Source organism: Culicoides brevitarsis, chromosome 2, assembly GCF_036172545.1.
Source record: "Culicoides brevitarsis isolate CSIRO-B50_1 chromosome 2, AGI_CSIRO_Cbre_v1, whole genome shotgun sequence".
Lineage (NCBI taxonomy): Eukaryota > Metazoa > Arthropoda > Insecta > Diptera > Ceratopogonidae > Culicoides > Culicoides brevitarsis.
Window position 1 is genome coordinate 7,905,754 of NC_087086.1, and position 18,798 is coordinate 7,924,551.

The 18,798-nt window shown below is 27.2% G+C and overlaps 1 protein-coding gene across 1 annotated transcript in view; it reads left to right on the top strand.

Moving 5' to 3' along the window:
* The window catches only part of LOC134831249 (protein nubbin-like), a 73,408-nt gene that overhangs the window by 33,599 nt on the left and 21,011 nt on the right, over positions 1 to 18,798 (top strand). The window contains exon 3 of the mRNA XM_063844929.1: positions 11,170 to 11,766. Coding sequence (XP_063700999.1) covers positions 11,170 to 11,766 — 597 coding nt within the window. The remainder of the gene's footprint in view (positions 1 to 11,169; positions 11,767 to 18,798) is intronic.

Consider the following 18,798-nt stretch of genomic DNA (forward strand, 5'->3'; position numbering starts at 1 on the left):
CATTTTTTGGCAGACTAACTCCCAAATTTATTATTCGAATATAAATTTAAACAATTGTAAGAAACATTATGCCGTTACATGAATAACGCATAAATAAATGATTTACACGTATAACATTAACTTCAAAAAACCAACAAACTCTTTATCTATTTATTGTAACATTAAAAAAATGGAAATTGAAGTTTTTTTTTAATTTTATTATATTACATTAACCATTCATTCATCTAATATGCGCAATCCGGTTGGTTAATTGAAATAAAATGCGTTGTTTAACCAAAAATCATAAAAATATAAAAGAATAAAAAAAAGTCAAAAATACTTTTTTTTCGTGAGATGATGCTTGTTTATAATAATAACGCAATTGATTTAATTTAATAGTTTAAATTTAGTTTTTCACTTCATCCATGTCGTATTTTTTGGAGGTGAAAAAAATTATTTTATAATAAAATTATTCATTATTAAATTCATTCAAGACTAAAAATTAAAAAAAAAAATATTTTATTTATTCAATGTTAAGTAAATATGATTGTTATACATATTTTTTGTGTGTATTAAAAATTATCGTCTCGAGTGCTTTCAATACACGTAAATGTGAAATAATAGACAAAAACCTTGTGTTTTGTAAGCTAAATGTGGATTAATTAATTATTAGAATACGTAATGTATTTTTTTTTGTACAAAGATGAATTTATTTATTTAATTTTTTTAAAAATAAAAAAAAATTGGAATAATAATTTATATAAAAATAAATGTATTTTTTAAATAATTTTTTTTTTTTTAAATGTTGAATATTAATATTTTCTTTAAATATTTTTTTAAAATTTATTGCGTCACATTTTATATTTTTTAACCTTGTGCAATATATTCTAATTTAAATGTTTAATAATTATTCATTTTTTAAATTTTAATTATTATTTGAAAAAAATATAATTTATAAAAATAAATAATTTAATTTAATTTTCTAATTATTTTTGAATATATTTTTTTATATATTTATGATTTTTTATAATTATTTATTAATTTATTAAATATTAATATTTTTATATTTATTTATATTTTTTTTAAATTAAATTAAATTATTTATTATTATAAATTATTTATTTTTTCAAAAAATAATTAAAATATAAAAAATAAATAAAATTATTAAAAATTTAAATTTAATATATAAAATTTTGTACCTGTTCGCATGTCAATTTAATTTTGTCCATCTAACCTTTGACATGTTACATTACCCTCATTACATGCCTTAATAATCTACTAATTCAATATCCTCTGGTCAGTCAGTGTATTTTTATTTATTCCTTTATTCAAAAATTATTTAACCTGCCTTCCCATTACTTTACCTTACTCAACATTATATACCTTGAAATTCACAAAAATATTGAAAATCAAACAAATTACCCAAAAATTCTCATAGAAATCACAAAAAAGTATATAGAAACCCTTGTTATGTTGAACAATTTGTACAAACATACAACATACATTACACGAAAAAAATACGAAATAATAGAAATTTATTTTTTTAGAAAAAATTCCCATGATCTAAAATATGTATGTTTATTCATATTGAACTGAAATTTGTGTAAAATACATGCAATATTGCAGAAAAAAAATATTTACGTACCTAAAGTAATATTAATCATGATATATATATATACACAATACATTTTTATAAAGAAAAAATTAAGGGGACATTTTTTAAAATGTTATAATTTTACGTAAAAAAAATTTAAAAAACAAATTTTTGATTAATTAATGAAAAAAAAACAAAGAATCCTTATATGAAAAAACTGTTACAAAATATTATGAATATTTATTTATTTATTAATATTATTCATAATGACCATAATGTATCACGACTCTAACACCCAAAAAAGGTAAAACACACATGTTTTGGTTATCGCTTCATTTTAATCGAAAAAAGTAACATTTGTGTGACTTACTTTAAATTTCTAATAAAATAAATTTAATATAATGAACGAACAGTCAAACAATTTTTTTTATTTTGTATATCAATGCTGTTCAGTTGCTTTGTTTAAATATCGAAAAAAAAAATTATTGAAAATACATCGATTTTGTGAGTAAATTCGACAACGTACAATAGAATGCGAGTTGTGTGTTAACGATGCTTTTACAACCGTGTAAAGGACTGTATAATAGACTCGATTGAACATCTGCTCTCTTTCATGATAGTTTTTCGTGTATTTTGTATTATTATTAGTATTTTTGTGTAAAATTATAACTAAATGATAAACACTAAACAGGATATCGAATAAACTTTATCTTTTTAAAGGTAAACATTGAATTTGAAGTTTTTGATTATCAAAATTTTTTTACAATTTAAAAATTTTATTTTTATTAAAATTTAATTTATTTAAAATTTATAAAAAAAAACATTTTTAAGTATAATTTTTTAAATAATTTTATCAAATTTTGAATTAAAAAATTTTATTAATATAAAATTCAAAATAAAATTATAATAAAAATTTAAATTAAATTAAATAATATGACTGCATAAAAGTCCACAAAAAATATTTTTAATAAAATTTTTAATTAATAACATAATTTTGTTTAATTAATTAATTTTTTATTTACGTCAATTTACTTTTTATTTTATTTTTTTATTATTTTTTTAAATAACTTTGATAAATATATTTTAAATACATATATTTTCATATTTACAAATTTGTTTTTTATTCATTTTACTACCTAAATAAAAATTGTTTTTTTATATTCTAAATAAATGATAATTTAAAAAAGATTATTAATTAGATAAAAAAAATTAAACTAACTAAAAATTTAAAAACTAAACTAAAATAAAATAAAATATTAATAATTTATAAAAAAAATTCATAAAAAATTTCTGAATATGAATATTTTTATTGAACAAAATATAAAAAAATATTTTCAAATTAATCAATAAAAATTTAATTGTTTAGCAATTATTTTATTTTACGTTTTATTTATTTATAATAATAAAAAAAATATATTTACATTTTTTTATTAAAAATTTATTGATTTTTATTTATTTTTTTCAAAATAAATATTAAAAATTATTTTTTTTTTATTTAGAATGATTATTATTTATATAAATTAAATAAATTAATAAAATAATTTTTTTTAAATAAAATAAAATAATTAAAACAAAAAAAAAATATTAAAAAAATCATCAAAAAATAATTTTCGAGCTAATTAACCATTAACCACGCATCATATTTATTTTTATTTATTTATCACATCAAAACAATTAACGCACAAGTCCCACGTGCGCCCATTAATACGTCGTCGACACGCGACCCAAAATACCGCGTGCGCCCATAAATACCAATAAATTACTGCCTGGTCCATATGTCGATCCTCCGATTCTTTTGATCATAATTTGATATCAAAACGCATTTCTATTGTTACAACTTTTGATATAAAAACCGTTTTTTTTTCTATGCACCTTGATGACGACAACGAATAAGCTGTTACATCGTAGGTACAAAAGGATTCTAAAAAAAAGAAAAAAAAATAAAAAGAAAAAAAAAATCGAAAGCGCGATTAAGATGACATGCGTTACCAAGTTCGTTCCGTCTTCATTATATACCTTTAACTATTGTTACGAAATGTTAAACATTTAATTCTGTGTTCAACCAGAAATATAGCCGTCAGCTACTGAACTAAACTCTCGGTTTCTTTTGGAATTCTAACATATGTCGTGCGACACACATTTGATCAAAATTCGATTTTATTTCAGAATTTCAGGTATCTGTTAATATCGAATAATAATAATAACAATAAAATACAAAAGAAAATGAAACGAAAAGGAAAGGGTTACGAAATGAGGGTGAAACCTCCTTCAAAATTTTTGTATTTAATAATATTAGCGCGTGTATTGCCCAAAAAGTAAACACGAAGTAATAAGATATATTGTTAAAGATTAAAATAAATTTAGATGTTGGAACGATTTCTATTGAAATTTTTTTTTCGTCTTGGTTTTTTTTTCTTAAAGGGTTGAAAGGACTTAAGAGGTGGTCTCATTTTTTTATTTATTTTATCAAAAAAAAAAAAAAAAAAAAAAAAATATTGCACGAGTTCGAAAGGAAGTTCAAGTGAGTGAAAAATGAGCTGTGTTCATCAAATCAACGTTCTCCAAATTATTTTATTAATAATAAATAATTTAATATCAAATTTTGTTATTTACTCGTCCAAATAAAAAAAAAAAAAAATAATAATAGAAAAAAAAAACAAAAATTGAAAAAACAAATATTAATAATAAGTCAAACATGATTTTTCGCTCAGCAATTTGGACGTCGTCATCAAATATTTACCATTTGATTGATGAAAACTTGATCAAATTATTTTTTTTCTTCAGTTACTTAGTCGTATCGCTGAAAAAAAAAGCACAAATAAAACCCTTCGGAGCGTAACTTTTGTGCGTTGGTGTGCTATTTGTTTCACATCGTTAACAAAAATGTTTTTAATCTTTATGATTTTTTGTTTCTTTGCGTCTCTGTTTTAAAAAGGTGTTAAACAAGGCGGAGAATATTCATCAAAAAATGCTTTATTTTGATGTAAATCATCGTCATACAATCATAATAAAAATCACTCAAATATTCAGTAATAATATGCAAATCCGTGTGGATAAGTAATAAAAAGCGCTCCAAAAGTCAGTCAAAAAGGCAGAAAAGTAATAAATTATTTTTTTTTTTATTTAAAATTTTTTAAAAGAAAAATAACGTAAAAGCGTAATTAGCACAAATATTTAAATTAGATGAGAACTAACTAGCTCATTTGAATATAAATTGTAATAATTTAATTTATATGATATGCGAGAGGAAATGAATTTGCTTAAGAAGGCATGAAAGGTGAGCATACAAATATTATGATTAACTTCGTTTCTTGTGTCATGATATTAAAATGATATTTTTTTTAGTGTGGAATTAGAATATTTTTTTTTTACTATTGTAATGTCGAGCTGTGTCATGTCATTGTGTGGGTCAAGTTTTTGAGATTTTTTCGTTTTTCGAGTAAACAAGTTTTTGTGGGTACTTTTTGAATGAGAAAAAAAATTGTTAAATATTAAAATTTTATTTTAAAAAATTTTTTAATAAAAAATGAATGTTTTTAAATTAATAAATATTATAAAAATTTTATCATAATATTTAAATATAATTATTTTTAAAAATTTTAAAAGTTAATTTATAATTTAATAAATTTTTTATTTTATTTTTAATTTTTTTATTATTTTTTTTTATTTTTTTAATAAATTAAATAAATAAATAAATTTTAATATTTAAAAATTTAGCAATATAATTAAATTAAATAATTTTTATTTTATAATTATATAATTTAATTTAAAATTAATATTTAATTTATTTAATTTTTTATTTTAAATTTTAATTAAACATTTAATTAAATAAATATTTAATTTTATTTAAAAAAATAATAAAAGTAATTTTTGTATGTATTTTAATTTTTGTATGTATTTAATTATTTGTTTAAAATACAATTTAATTAATTTTAATATTTTTTATCAAAAAAATAATCAAAAAAAAATTAAATTGATAACTTAAAAAGAAAATATAAAATATTATAAATAATAATTAATATTTTATTTATTAAAGTAATATTAATAATTTAATTATGAAAAAAAAAAATTAGAAAAATAATTAAATTATAAAAAAATAATAAATTAATAATTAAAATTATTATAATTAATTATTATTTTTAATTATAATATTTTTAATTATTTTTTTTTAATTTTATTTATTTTTTTAATTTTTATAATTTAATTATTTTTCATAGATTTTAATAAAATTCCTCAAAATTTGTTAAAAAAATTTAATAAAATAAATTATTTATTAATTATAAAATTATTTCTTTAAAAAAACATCAAAAAGTGCCCTTATTCAATTCACTTTAAATCCCTCTGAAAAAAACCTAAAACAATGATATTTATATTCAAATTTTGTAAGCTCTTATGATTAATTAGGCAAAAAAGTAAAAATTATTATTATAAAAATTATTCATTCAAATTAAAAGCTACTCTAAATTACATTCGGCAACTTCACTTTTAACGTAAGTCAGCTAAATAGTCAAGGTCTCAAAGTCATACGCTGACAGAATGAAAACGTCTGTGATAAAATCGCTTTTTTTTTTAAATGTAAATTCAGGTAATGAGTTCTGATTGCGAGTAAAAATATTTATTTGAATAAATTTTATTATTTTTTTATAATTGTCTAATTTTTACTCCGCATATTCCGACAAGGCAATTAATTATCATCTTACATCTCATTTTTTTATGAAGACTTTGCGTGTTTCCCGAAAAATGAAAAAAAAAAAATAAAAATAGTTTCACGGTACCATGACACATTGTTTGTTATACTCTTGTCATCAATCGACCTAAATATTCATAAGTTAAGTCATTATAATTTTTTTCTGTACTTGTGAATAATTTTTTGACATTTGTTTACCCAAATCATGTCTAAAAGCAACAGGTTCAAGAGTGCGCTTTCTTGCACGACGCTGTATGTAAAAAAAGATGATTTTTGTTGATAAATTATTATCATATATGTTTCCCTTTACATACACATTTTTTTATTGTTATTATGTTATGTGCGAGTTTTTAAAGAAAAAAAAAATAAAAAATTTGCTTAAACCTGCACACGCAACTGAAATCATACATATGCAACGAGTCATGACGATTTAAAAAAAAAAAAATTTTTAAGGTTTTACTTGTCAAGTTGCTGTTTGTTTGCATACTAATTAAGTTTGCGTCATAATTTTTTGTTGTTATATTTTTTTATCTCTTATAAAAAAAACAGCAATTAATTTTTTCTTATCGCGCATATTTTACAAGGTGTGGCAAATGTCCTTTTTTGACGTCTTTTTGATGCGTTGAGGAATTTCTTCCGACACAACGGAGAAAAATGACACAAAGGCACGCGTCATCGAACATCAAACCACTTTACGGAACATTTAAAAAGATCGACAAACTAACTGTAAATGATTGAGAGAGACACCGATTGACATTATTGATGAGTCCTGATTGTTCTACGACACGCACAAACAAACATAATAAAAAATCGGAATTGAAAAAAAAATCAAAGTCCATAAAAAATCGAAAGTAACCCTTAAAAAAACGGTAACATCCCTTTAATAACCAGCTGCTTGTCGCTCGCTTACTTTTTTTATTTATTTTTTGTTTACACTTTTTGTCGCGTTCTCTTTCCTCCATTGATCTCGATTTTTTTTCATCGTCAATATTTAACCGGAATAGATAATCAATTTTTATTTTTTTTATTTAAAACGGAAGTTCAAACATCGTCCCGAGGCATACGTTCAGCGCGATCTTATGTAAAAGGATAAAAAATGACGTTTTTGAGCACACCTTTCGATTTTAAATTCAGGTACATAAATTTTCCGATTTCATGACACAGCATTTATGCAGCGCGATGATTGGTTTCATCGACGAATTTCGTTTTAATACGATTATTTGAGTTGGCACCAGATTGCATCATTCATGCTCGAAGTAATTGAAAAATTCAAACCGAAAGACAATTTTGTATTTAAAAATTTATATCCTGAAATGTGTGTTGAAGACAAGTAATCGAGGGGTTAATTTACAACGTGAATCTTTTTTTTTTTTTTTTGGCAACATGCCAGCACATCATCATCGCAGAGACAGATGGTATGAGTGATACAAAAGAAAAAGTGTTGGACGTGAGGTGAAACGTTTTAGGCAGGGGAGAGAGAGATTTGCACCCTTTTTGTTTTGTGGGTTGCTGGACAGCTTCTTTTTGGCGCGCACGAGACAAGATTTTAGCACGCGCCAAAAATGAGGCAAGTCCTCAAAAGGATTTTTTGAGAAAGAAGAGAGTTATGAAGAGGGAAGGTGTTGTTTTGGGAACAATTAAAAAGATATTAAAGTTAAAAGATTCGAGAAATATTGGGGAAGGGACAATATTATGACTTAACTTGTCGAAAAAATTTCTTGACAAGTTAAAAAGTTAAATTTTTCATGGATTGAAACCTCTCTAAATTCTAAAAAAGTTCTGAATTTAAGTTGTTGTTGTGCTGGTTTCCATCTTGCGATGATTTGAGTCAATTGATAATTTTCTAGCTTAGTCACTTTCTCACTTTTTTCTTTTGTTTTTCATGCATCGATTTCACTTTTTATATATTTTTCAAGCTCTTTTTTAAATTCACTAATTTCAGTATCAATTTTTACTTTTTTTGCCATTTGATTGAAGAGCAATGCCCCTTTGTAAATTAGCGAATTTTGCGTTGCTGCATTTCTTAAAGTTGTATTAAATTTTTGCTTGGTTTGGAAATTTTTATTATTTTATATCATCTTTGTTGAGCTTGAGTAATTTTTCCTCCAGATTTGTACTTGAACGAAGTTTGATGAATTTTTAAAATTTTCCTTTGATTTGAATTTAAATTTTGTACATTTTGAAAGTTGAACTTCAGTTTTAGGCTTAATTTTTTTTTCAATCTTAAGTTCTTCAAAGACCTGAAAAAATTTAAAGCAGATTAAAAAGTTCTATAAAATTAATATTCAACTTACCATTGAAACCATTCTTAAAGAATTTTCTTAAAAAAATTTCCCTCTCATCACTTCCTTCTCAACCCAACTCGTGATTGGATTGAAAATTTTCACCAATCCAAAAGAATTTTATTATACGATAAAAAATAATCGTATGCGCACAGATTGCCGCACAACAACACTTTAAACACATAAAAAATTATTTGAATAAAAAATGTCAGGCTCGTACACGAAGAGCGAACATTACCCCTTCTGATAAAAATATAAAATATTCCATCGACACAAAAAAGCGGCCTATAAAATCTCATACAATATGCATGGAGGAGGCGCATTTAAATATAAAACAGGCGCATAATCGGTCGTCTATCTATAAAAATGTTCTCCATTCAACACTCCGACATTGTATATGTTACGATAAAAAAAAATACGAAAAGGGTAGGAAAAAGGTGCTATCCGATTTACATAACGATTATGTAAATCAATTCAATTTCAACCCCTTTTCTATTATTATTATTATAATACGAGCGTATAAACATTCGAGTATGTCGGAATTTTTATATAAAGTAATAATATAAAATGGAATCTGATACGTTGAGATGCTTTTTGTGTACGACGATAAAAAGTATATAAAAAAGGATCTCGAGTCCTGGGAAATGACACAAATGGCGGTGATGACATGGATGAATTCATTTTTCTTTCCTTTCTCGAGTTTTGAACTCATTTCAGAAAGAGATTCTGAACTACTTGAAACTATTGACAACTTCTAAAACAAGAAATTGTAAACTGATCTAATCGATTTCTTGTCACTCTCATTTTGCATAGAAACGGTTTTTGTCTCTTTAAAAGGTAACCAGAGAAAGATCGATCGATTTGTATTTGCAAAATAAACAAACTGATTGTTTCAATTGATTAATTAGCTTCATCTACATTCATTTTTCTCCTCTCTTATAAATTTATGTAAATATTTTAGTCGCCGATATAAATCTCGATATTCCCTTTTTCAAAAGCATTTCTTGCTTGTTTACGAAGTTGAATCAACTCTTCAAGTACAATCCAATCTCCATAATAAAAATTATAATAATAATAAATAAATATATGCAAGGCAAGCTATATTATGATGATATATGTTCAGTTTATGTACAACGAGCATCATGTGAAGCAGCAGCAGCAGCAGCTACTTTATTCACATATCTTCATCTTCATTATACAAACATATTTTTATCGATCGTGTAAAAATGCGCATGACCAAATATAGGAGAGAAAAATGTCCCAGTTTGTATTATAATAATAATAATATGTGTTTGTGTGTGTCTTACTGGCTGCTGCTGTTGCTACTTCTATGTACATTTTTACGAAAATGCTTTGATGCAAATATAGTAGTTTGCATATACTCTTTTTTTTTGCCTTATTTATAAGGGTCGTAGGAGTGTTTTATACGCAGTTATGTTGATGGTAATGGAATGCGGGATTTTTTTTGCTGGTTTTTCCATTGAAAATGATCAAAAAATGACGTCATATTTGTTCTACTTGTGTGAGATAAAAAAAAAACTTCTGTCTCGCCGTTGCTCGATGTTTTTTTGTTCTGTGTTACTTTTCGTATAACAAGTTAATTATTTATTTGTAACACTTGGTGTTAGATTATCTGAGTTGTAACAAATCAAATTTCTCTTGCGAAATATTTCTGCGAGTTTCATTGAACCAGAAACTTATCAAATATCGTTCCATGTTATATATATTTCGTATGAAGTATTTTCTTTTTTTTAATATTAAAATTTTTCAAAGTTTGATGTCAAGTTGGTTCAGATATTGCTTTGCTCGATTTGATAAATTATGTAATTCTTCATAACTTCCTTCAAAGAATCTTTTTGGGCAAAACATAATAATATGTGCGATGGTTTGTTCAGTTGCTCCACAATCGCATTGAGGGTTAGATATTATGTTCCATTTAAAGAGACAGTAATTACATTTACCTTGATTGGTTCTTATTCGGTTTAATTGTGTCCATGTTTTTCTGTCTAAATCGAACCCCGGAACGTTTTTTGTTAATTGCTTTCCATAATTTGAAATAGCGAATAATTTTAAACAACGTCTTTTTTCCTTTTATCTTATAGAAATTCAGTTTTGACCTTGTTAACCAATAGTACCTTTCATGATGACAGAATTTGTTAAAGATGAGCTCCAAGTTTGACAGAAAGTTCAGTTGGATTACCTCTAATTAATTTTTATGTTTAAATTTTCTTTTGACTGGATTTTATGTGTTATTCGTTCGATTGTTGAACAAGCAATGAGGATGATGATTTCAGGCTTCTTCTAAATTTTAAGTTAGGATCTTTGCTTTTCAGTTAAAAACTTACCTTTGAAGTTCCTGAAATTTTAGTTTCATAAAAAAAAATTAGAAAACTTACCTTTGATGAACTTCCTGAAGTTTTGGCTTCGTTTAAAAAATTATAAAAAAAAAATATTAAGTGTTAGAAATTTGTTCAGATTCAACTTGAAAAAAAGTTTAGAGATACTTACATGAACTTTAGATCCATCTTTGACTTCTGCGATAACTTAATTTTTCACAATACTCATTTACAATGTAAAAAACTTGATTTCCCGTTTTACTTATTTCCATCTATCTTTTTTCCTTCCAGACTCGCACAACAAGAAACACAGCAAACCATTATGGTTAAGCGAGAACAAGATGCCATGGCATCACCAAATACCTGTAACATCATCGACAATTAGCAGTACATCACCCATCACATCGTCTCCATTAATTAATGCTACCAGTTTAATGACATTGCGAGAGATGATGTTGCAGCAGCATCAACAACAACAGCAACCAAATCAAAATAATCTTGTAGTACCTAACTTACCAGCGACAATTACATCATCTGCGTCGTCAGCTGTTAGTGGTGTCCCTCCCTCCTCCAATACGGTAGCTGCACTGTTGGCAAACGTCATGTCATCCTCGTCGTCGTCGACGTCGAGTAATCGACAACAACAATCATCTCCATCGGCAATAACACGTTCAAGTGTCGGAGTTCCCTCAGTCGTTGGCAGCTACGGAAAACATCGAGACAAATATCGCAGTGACTTGACTAGCGGTGGCTGTCATGAGACAGTTCGTGACAAAATTATGAGACAAAAACAACTACAGCAGCAGCAACAGCAACAACAACAACAACAAAGGCACGAAAGTAATGATGGTCGAAATCGACGACGAGACGATAATCGATTAAAATCAGGTATGTACTTTACTTTCATTTTCTCACACAAAATCTGAATTCGTGCGACGACCAAGTGCGTTTAATTAATGTAATAAATGGCGAGGAGTGAGAAAGAAAGGATGTGTTGTCGAGAAAGAAAATCTTCATTCATTCATTCATTAAGATTTCTGCCCAGACAGTATTAGACAAGGACATAAAGACGTGTTATTATTGTTATACGGCTCTTTTATTTTCTTTTGTTTTTCCTCTTCTTTGATTTTTTTTTTCGGTCGTGTTGTATTTTACTCAACAACATCACGAGCACATGTTTATCGATTTTTAATGAAAAAAACTTACGCTACGATTAAGACATCTTTAATTGTGCCACAAACGAGTCTTTTGGGACTGTACTACTTGAAATTCTTGTAAAAAGCCACACTTGACTCTGAAGAGAATTTAAAAAATTCAACACCTCGTAAAATATTTAAAGACAACATTTCAAGTGATTTTCATGGAATTGAATTACTTTTTTTTTACAAGGGATTTGTGCAATTTGATTGGATCACATGCACGGACTTTACAGCAGGGGGTTAATCGCTTTTTGTGACAATTTCGCATCTTCAAAGGGTTCCTGCATGGCTTTCGTATGTAATTTGCGTTTAATTGAGCGATAATAAATCCCGTTCGTTACATCCTTTAATTCGAGGCAGATAATGAAAAATGACAGAAAAACTCTTTAAAGACACTTTACACAAATTTATTTTCCAATAAAAGCCTCTTTCGATAACCATTTGAGAAGTAAAGTGCCCAAATTTACATGTTTTCTGCTTAATTTATAAAGACAAATGTTTGTTTGACAGTTTTCGGGTCTATTTTCTCTCTCTTGCACTTGAATAAATTTCCAACTTCTTAGCTCATATGGGAAAACAGATGCGGATAAAGTTTTCGTTTCCTTTTATTTTGTACGAGAAAATACAAAATTGAGATAAATTGTGACAATATTCTGTTTAAGCATGCCATCAATTCAATTCAAATAAAAAAATACGAAGAAAAAATAAAGATAAAAAGGGAAAAATTCAAATGAGGAAAAACAAACAAGTAAATTTGAATAATAGTTTCCGTATGAAAGGTGGCTTTTTTGATGGCGTGAAAATGTGCATTAAACACCTTTCAAGTAGCCGTGTCAAGTATAGAGGAAAACAATTTACTTTGTGAAAACTCCCCCTTTGTTGATGTTTTGTTTAAAAATAAAATAATGGAAATAAAAAACGACAGGAAAAACATGTATATTTAAACGGAAATAACTCTTTAAATGTACAATCAACATAATTTTCCTGTCCGCATAAGTTTTACATGCATCACTCCCCCTCGTTGGGAGAAAAGGAACGAAGAAAAAAATGTGTGGATAAGTATGCGACGAAATCTTAACCCCTTCTTGTTATGGCATGGCATGGAAACGAAAGGCACGGTAGGAGGGAAAGTATTTTTTTTTTGGTAAGTTGGTTCAAATTCAAAATTTTTAAAGAGCTTCAATCTAATTCTGATCCATCTCAAAATATCAGCTTCGTAACTGAACTTCGTGAATGAAAAATGTTACGAGTTTGATATTCTGAGATGGATAAGAAAGTTTGAAGCTCTTTGGTAGTTAAGATTGAACTTCTGATCTGAACTCATGAATTAGTGATTCTCTATAAGGATCTACTGAATATCAATTTGAGATCAAGAACGAATTTTGATTTGCTAAAATATTTCAAATGGATACAAAACGAGAAAACTATACAGGATTCAACGTTCACGAATCAGGGTTTACCATGAAGGGCTAATGGCTTTCAAGAATTTTCAAAATAACATTAAAGACTTTTGATCATCAAAAATCTTCAAATCTAAACAGAACCATTGATCCTAATTGATTTAACTGTAAAAAATTTTCTTTGTGATGGAAGATTTCTCGAAAGGTCATTTGAAGGTCATTTCAAGGCTGTTTTCGGTATTTTTAGCTGAATCTCAACTTATTGACAGATAATTTGTCAACAGATCTCTTCTGAGATCTTTTTCAATTTAATCTTTTCAAAACTTACCTCTTAAATGTATGAAATTCGTTCCCGCCAACCGTGTTTATCCACATTGATCACACAATCAATTTCCAAAAGGCCCTTTTTTGTTAGATTTGCCACAATATAATCCATTTTATTAATGTTATTCACATGCATCCCTTTGAACATTATTTTTCATTCATTTTCCTCCTTGGACAACGTTCAACAGCAAAATGGAAAATAAATAGATTTAACCAAATTTCTTCCTACTTCTTATACATACTTACCTCATATAAGTCCAAAAAAGGAGTGCAAAGATAAAGATATGGAAAAAGCTTTTTTTCAATTTCCGTTTATTTCCTACCGCTACTTGTGTCTATGCAAAACCAAACACACGAAAAATTACCTCTTCGAACGAAAAGAAAAGGAGCAAAAGGTCGTACCAAACCCGCTGTCGAGTGTCCTCTCTGCATAACTAAAGATAAGAGAAAATTTATTTACGTTGTGTGGGTTCTTTTGTATAATTTTTCATTCAACCTGATTACATTTTTCGTCATCTTTAGTTCTCCAATGCGGGAACGGAGCATGTGAACGACAAACGCAGATTCAGTCAAATGGAATATTTCATTCAATTTTAATGCATACACAAGTAAGAGTAGTAACCGCTGCGCATAAAAGAAAAGAAAAATAAACAATAATAGATCACGTGCGTTCATTGACCATATTCCATTAAATGAATTCCAGTAAAAATTGTTGTTTGTTTATTCTTTGATAAAAGAAACAGAAAAGAATAAAAAATGAGGAAAATATGTACATAAAAGATGCAAGAAAACGAGCAACTCGATAGAGGCCAATTTTTAATGTATTTTCTTTAAATTTAAATGTAGATTTTTATTTGCCCGAATAAAGGACATATTTGCACAAAATTTCCTTAAATAAATACGTCGGGGATGAATTTTTATTCAACTTGCAAAAATTTGCTCTTGAAAAATCGACTGGTTGCCCTCGAGCTATTTTTGTTGGTTATTTTTCATTTTTTATTGAAGGGTGCAAAATGTCTCAATTTCTGCCTTGATTGTTAATTAAACTGACATATTTTATCACCCGAATATTTTTCCATAATTTTCATGTAATTTTTCACAGAAATCACAGCAAAAAAAGGGGTAAAAAAGAAATATTTCAACACCTGTTAAGTCACTTAATCACAGTACAACATGTGAAAAATTTTATTATTGTCATGTTTTACACCCATTTTCCATGTTCATGATTTTTTTCCTTCGCCTCGACTTCGGCATTGGACAATAATAGAGGAAAGATGACGAGTTAAGTTGTAACGATGTGTGAAAAAAATAAATAAAAAACAGACGGGGAAGGGGTCAATTCCATGAATAATGTTGGTCGAGTATGTTAAAAAATGATAAATATTTTTTTGAATGTCAAAGCAAGATGTTGAGTTGTGTAGGAAGCAACAAAAAATGGTCAAATAAGGGTTGAGAAATAACATGACATCTGTTTTGATTCAATTTAGGGTTTTGCGACAATTTTTACGAGAGGATTTAAATACAGATTTTATTAACTTTTTCCGTTAAAGCTTCTTCTTTGAGAAAAATTTTTGTCACATTCTTGAAAAAGACAAAACCAACTTGAACTTTTATTCTCGTAAAATTGTATCATTAGTCACATGATAATAAATCACCTTCGCCTTCTAATTCCACAGAAAAAAAAAGTATCCAACAATGCACTTTTTAAAATAAAATTTATATTTTGCATCCCGTCTCTGTCTCTTATATCTCGACATACGGGCCATTCTTTTCTATTCTAAGACATCAAATAAAACCAGCAGTACAATAGAAATCGAAGTGAAACCTTTTTAACTTTGTCCTATTTTTATGTAACTTTACATGTACGAAAAAAAAACCATAAAATATTCAAAAATGCTACCTGGAATTAGAAAAGTACACATATTACGATTTATTGTATGTCTTTCTGGACAAAGCTCGTTGCAGGATGCACAAATTTTTTATTGTTCTCATAAATTTTGTTCGGATAAAAAATTGCATCGTACCTGACCGAACAGTTTACATCCAAATATATGGTAATTCGAGCAGATATGCTAAGTAACTCCTACTTTTATCGTTAAATCAGAATATCCAGCTTTTTTCATTTTATTTCGTAAGGGGTGTAATTTAATATATGTGAAAATATTTACACAACAACGAAAAATTATATTACTGTCCAGTTTTTATATATTCATATTTGTTTATGATGATGACAGGACATTAAAATAAATGAATCAAGGGACGATTTTTTCTGCGCATCATTCTCGTAAAAGTTATTGTTATGATTTTTTACGCAATATTCATATTTTTTTAGGTGTGCGACAATTTTTTTTTTGCTTTGCTTTCATGATTATAATGACGCAGTGACAATGGAGATCAGTCACTAAATGTCTTTTATGATGATGCACAAACATATCATGCCATTCAGGCGTCTAATGATCATAATCCCGAAATTTATGATACGTTTTTTGTGTCTGTTTGGTGTTTTATTCATTATTGTGTTGCATTATTATTATTATTATTTTTATTGAATGCGTTTGAGTCAAAATTCAAATAAATAGTTTTTTCTTCATACAAATTGCCTTCCTGTCCTGCTTTTTTTTTGTCGGAATGGATCCATACAGTTTGAGATAGAAAGTGAATTAGCGTTTGATGTCGAGGATGAATTAGCTTTGGCAAAATTTTTAATGTAATTTTTTATGTACTAAAGGGTAGTTAAAGACTGAATTCTGATACCATTGACTTTAGTTTTCGTTTTTAGAATAATTTTTGAAGCATTTCAAATCAGTTTTATAAAATAATTAAGTTTGGTTTCCATTCTTCTCATTGATATACTTTGGTATGTCAGAAGTAACAATACACAGAAGTCGAGGTCTTTCAAAAGAAATTGGTTGGTATAACAGCCGATAGGAAAAGTGTTAGAGAAGCTTCAGCTTTGTTTCATCAAAATGTTTTCTTGGTATACTTGTTAAGATATTTTATCAAACCATATTGACTTTTAGATCAAGATTCCTTTTAAAAGCCATAATATTGATAACTTTTTAACAGCGAAGAATATCTGAGTGACTTTTGGTTCAGGTAGTCGTTTAGTATACTTTCGATTGGGCAATTTCTATGTCTTGTTCTCCAGTGTCCTAATTTTAAGCGTTGTTAAATTGCATTTTTAATTTAGAAAAAAATGTTGTTGGTCGAAGTTGTTTAAAACCAAATATTTATGAACTTCTCAAACCTTTGAGCCATCTTAGCATTTTTTCCTTTTAAAACGTTGGTCCTTCAAAATATTTTCTCCTCGTTGTTTCATTTCATTCCAGTTTTTAACAAAAAAAAAAAATACATTTTTATTAAGAAAAATTAATATAAAAAAAATTAAGTAAACTATAACTTACCAATTTCACTAAAGTCCTTTAAATTTTGTACTGAATCCAAAATCATCTCAATCTGCTCGAACGAACACATTTTTTTTTAATTCTGTAAAAAAAAATCAAACAGACAAAATTGAAACAGGTCATCATCGCCCGACACAATTTATTTATTTAATATAACGATTATTACCAAAAATTCTCAATATCTCCCAAAATAAGTCAGGTATGAAAATATTTGTAGTTTTTTTTGCCGTTGTTGTTATTTCGTGTAATTACATAAGAAAAAATAAATCGATACACATGTCTTTAAATGTGTCTTTTATCTCATCCTCGTCTCTTATCCTCCTCCGTACACGTCACGTATGTACCTGGATGAGAATCGCCAAAACTTTTCATTGTACTATGTGTGCAATTTCATGTTATTTTTTAACTTTTTGTGTGTAAAATGGAAGGTCGTAAAAATCAATCAGTAATTCGCTTTGATCTTGTCCTGCTTTTTTTTTTTTTTGAACAAATTTATCGTCCTTTCCAATATTTTTAAGTGATTTCAATTTGTCAAAGTTCAAAAGGAGAGGAAATTTAAATCAATGGCGAAAACAGACATCTTTATGCAAAGTAAAACTCCCTCCATGAAATTTTCCCGGCACATAATAATCCCGTAATTGAATCACAATTCACAACAAAAGGCACAGACGTATAACAAAAGAAAATATTTACCCGACAAATTTTCCATTTTAAAGCACTTGTCTGCCATTTCTCCTCCATACGGCCCACATTAGCGCATTTATGCGTGTAACAATTGTTGTTGTCCTCCCTCGAATTGGCTTCAGACATTTTTTGCGGAAAAATATTTACATTTCTGCAATGACACAAGAAGAAGAAAAGAAAAAAATCATCCTTTGAGTAAACATCTTTCGCACATGCGAACATTAATAAATATAAATGTGTATCGATATTGGCGCCACCCGTCATCGCTTGAAACAAACAGAAATCTGCCGCAGAGCAAATAAAAATAATACAGAAGACTGTCTCAAGACTTTGTCGAGAGATAGCGAAAAAACAGCAAAACAAAGTCACAATAGGGCGTTCTCGAGTTCAACCTTAATTCAAGCAAATTAGCTCGCTGTAAGTTGTGTGGCATGGACAAAAAGTGCAATTGTTGAAAGCGCAATGGAAATGCACATACCTCGGGGTGCCCGAAGATAAATGGCTTATTTAAATGAGAGGAATATTTATTTGTTTGAAACCAAAAATTTAATTAATTCCTCCCTCGGAACAAATGTTTTATTTTCCACGATTTTTATTATTATTACTGAGTTCTTGGCTACGAAACATTCATCATTTTATTATTTTAATAAATCTAAATATTTTATGGAAATCTCATGCGAGGGAGGATTTCGTGATCTTTTGTATGAAAAATTTTCAATAAATACAAAAAATCCAATTTTAACACCTTTTACAAATTTTGAGGATTTTTTTCAGTATTTCAATTTTGTCAGACTCGTGCCGTTTTCGGTTTGACCCGTAGTTTAGAAAAAAAAATTTTTTTTTTGACGAAAATTGCTCTATTATGGATTTTTGTCGATTTTTCTAAAAAAGACCAAATTTGCGCTCAAA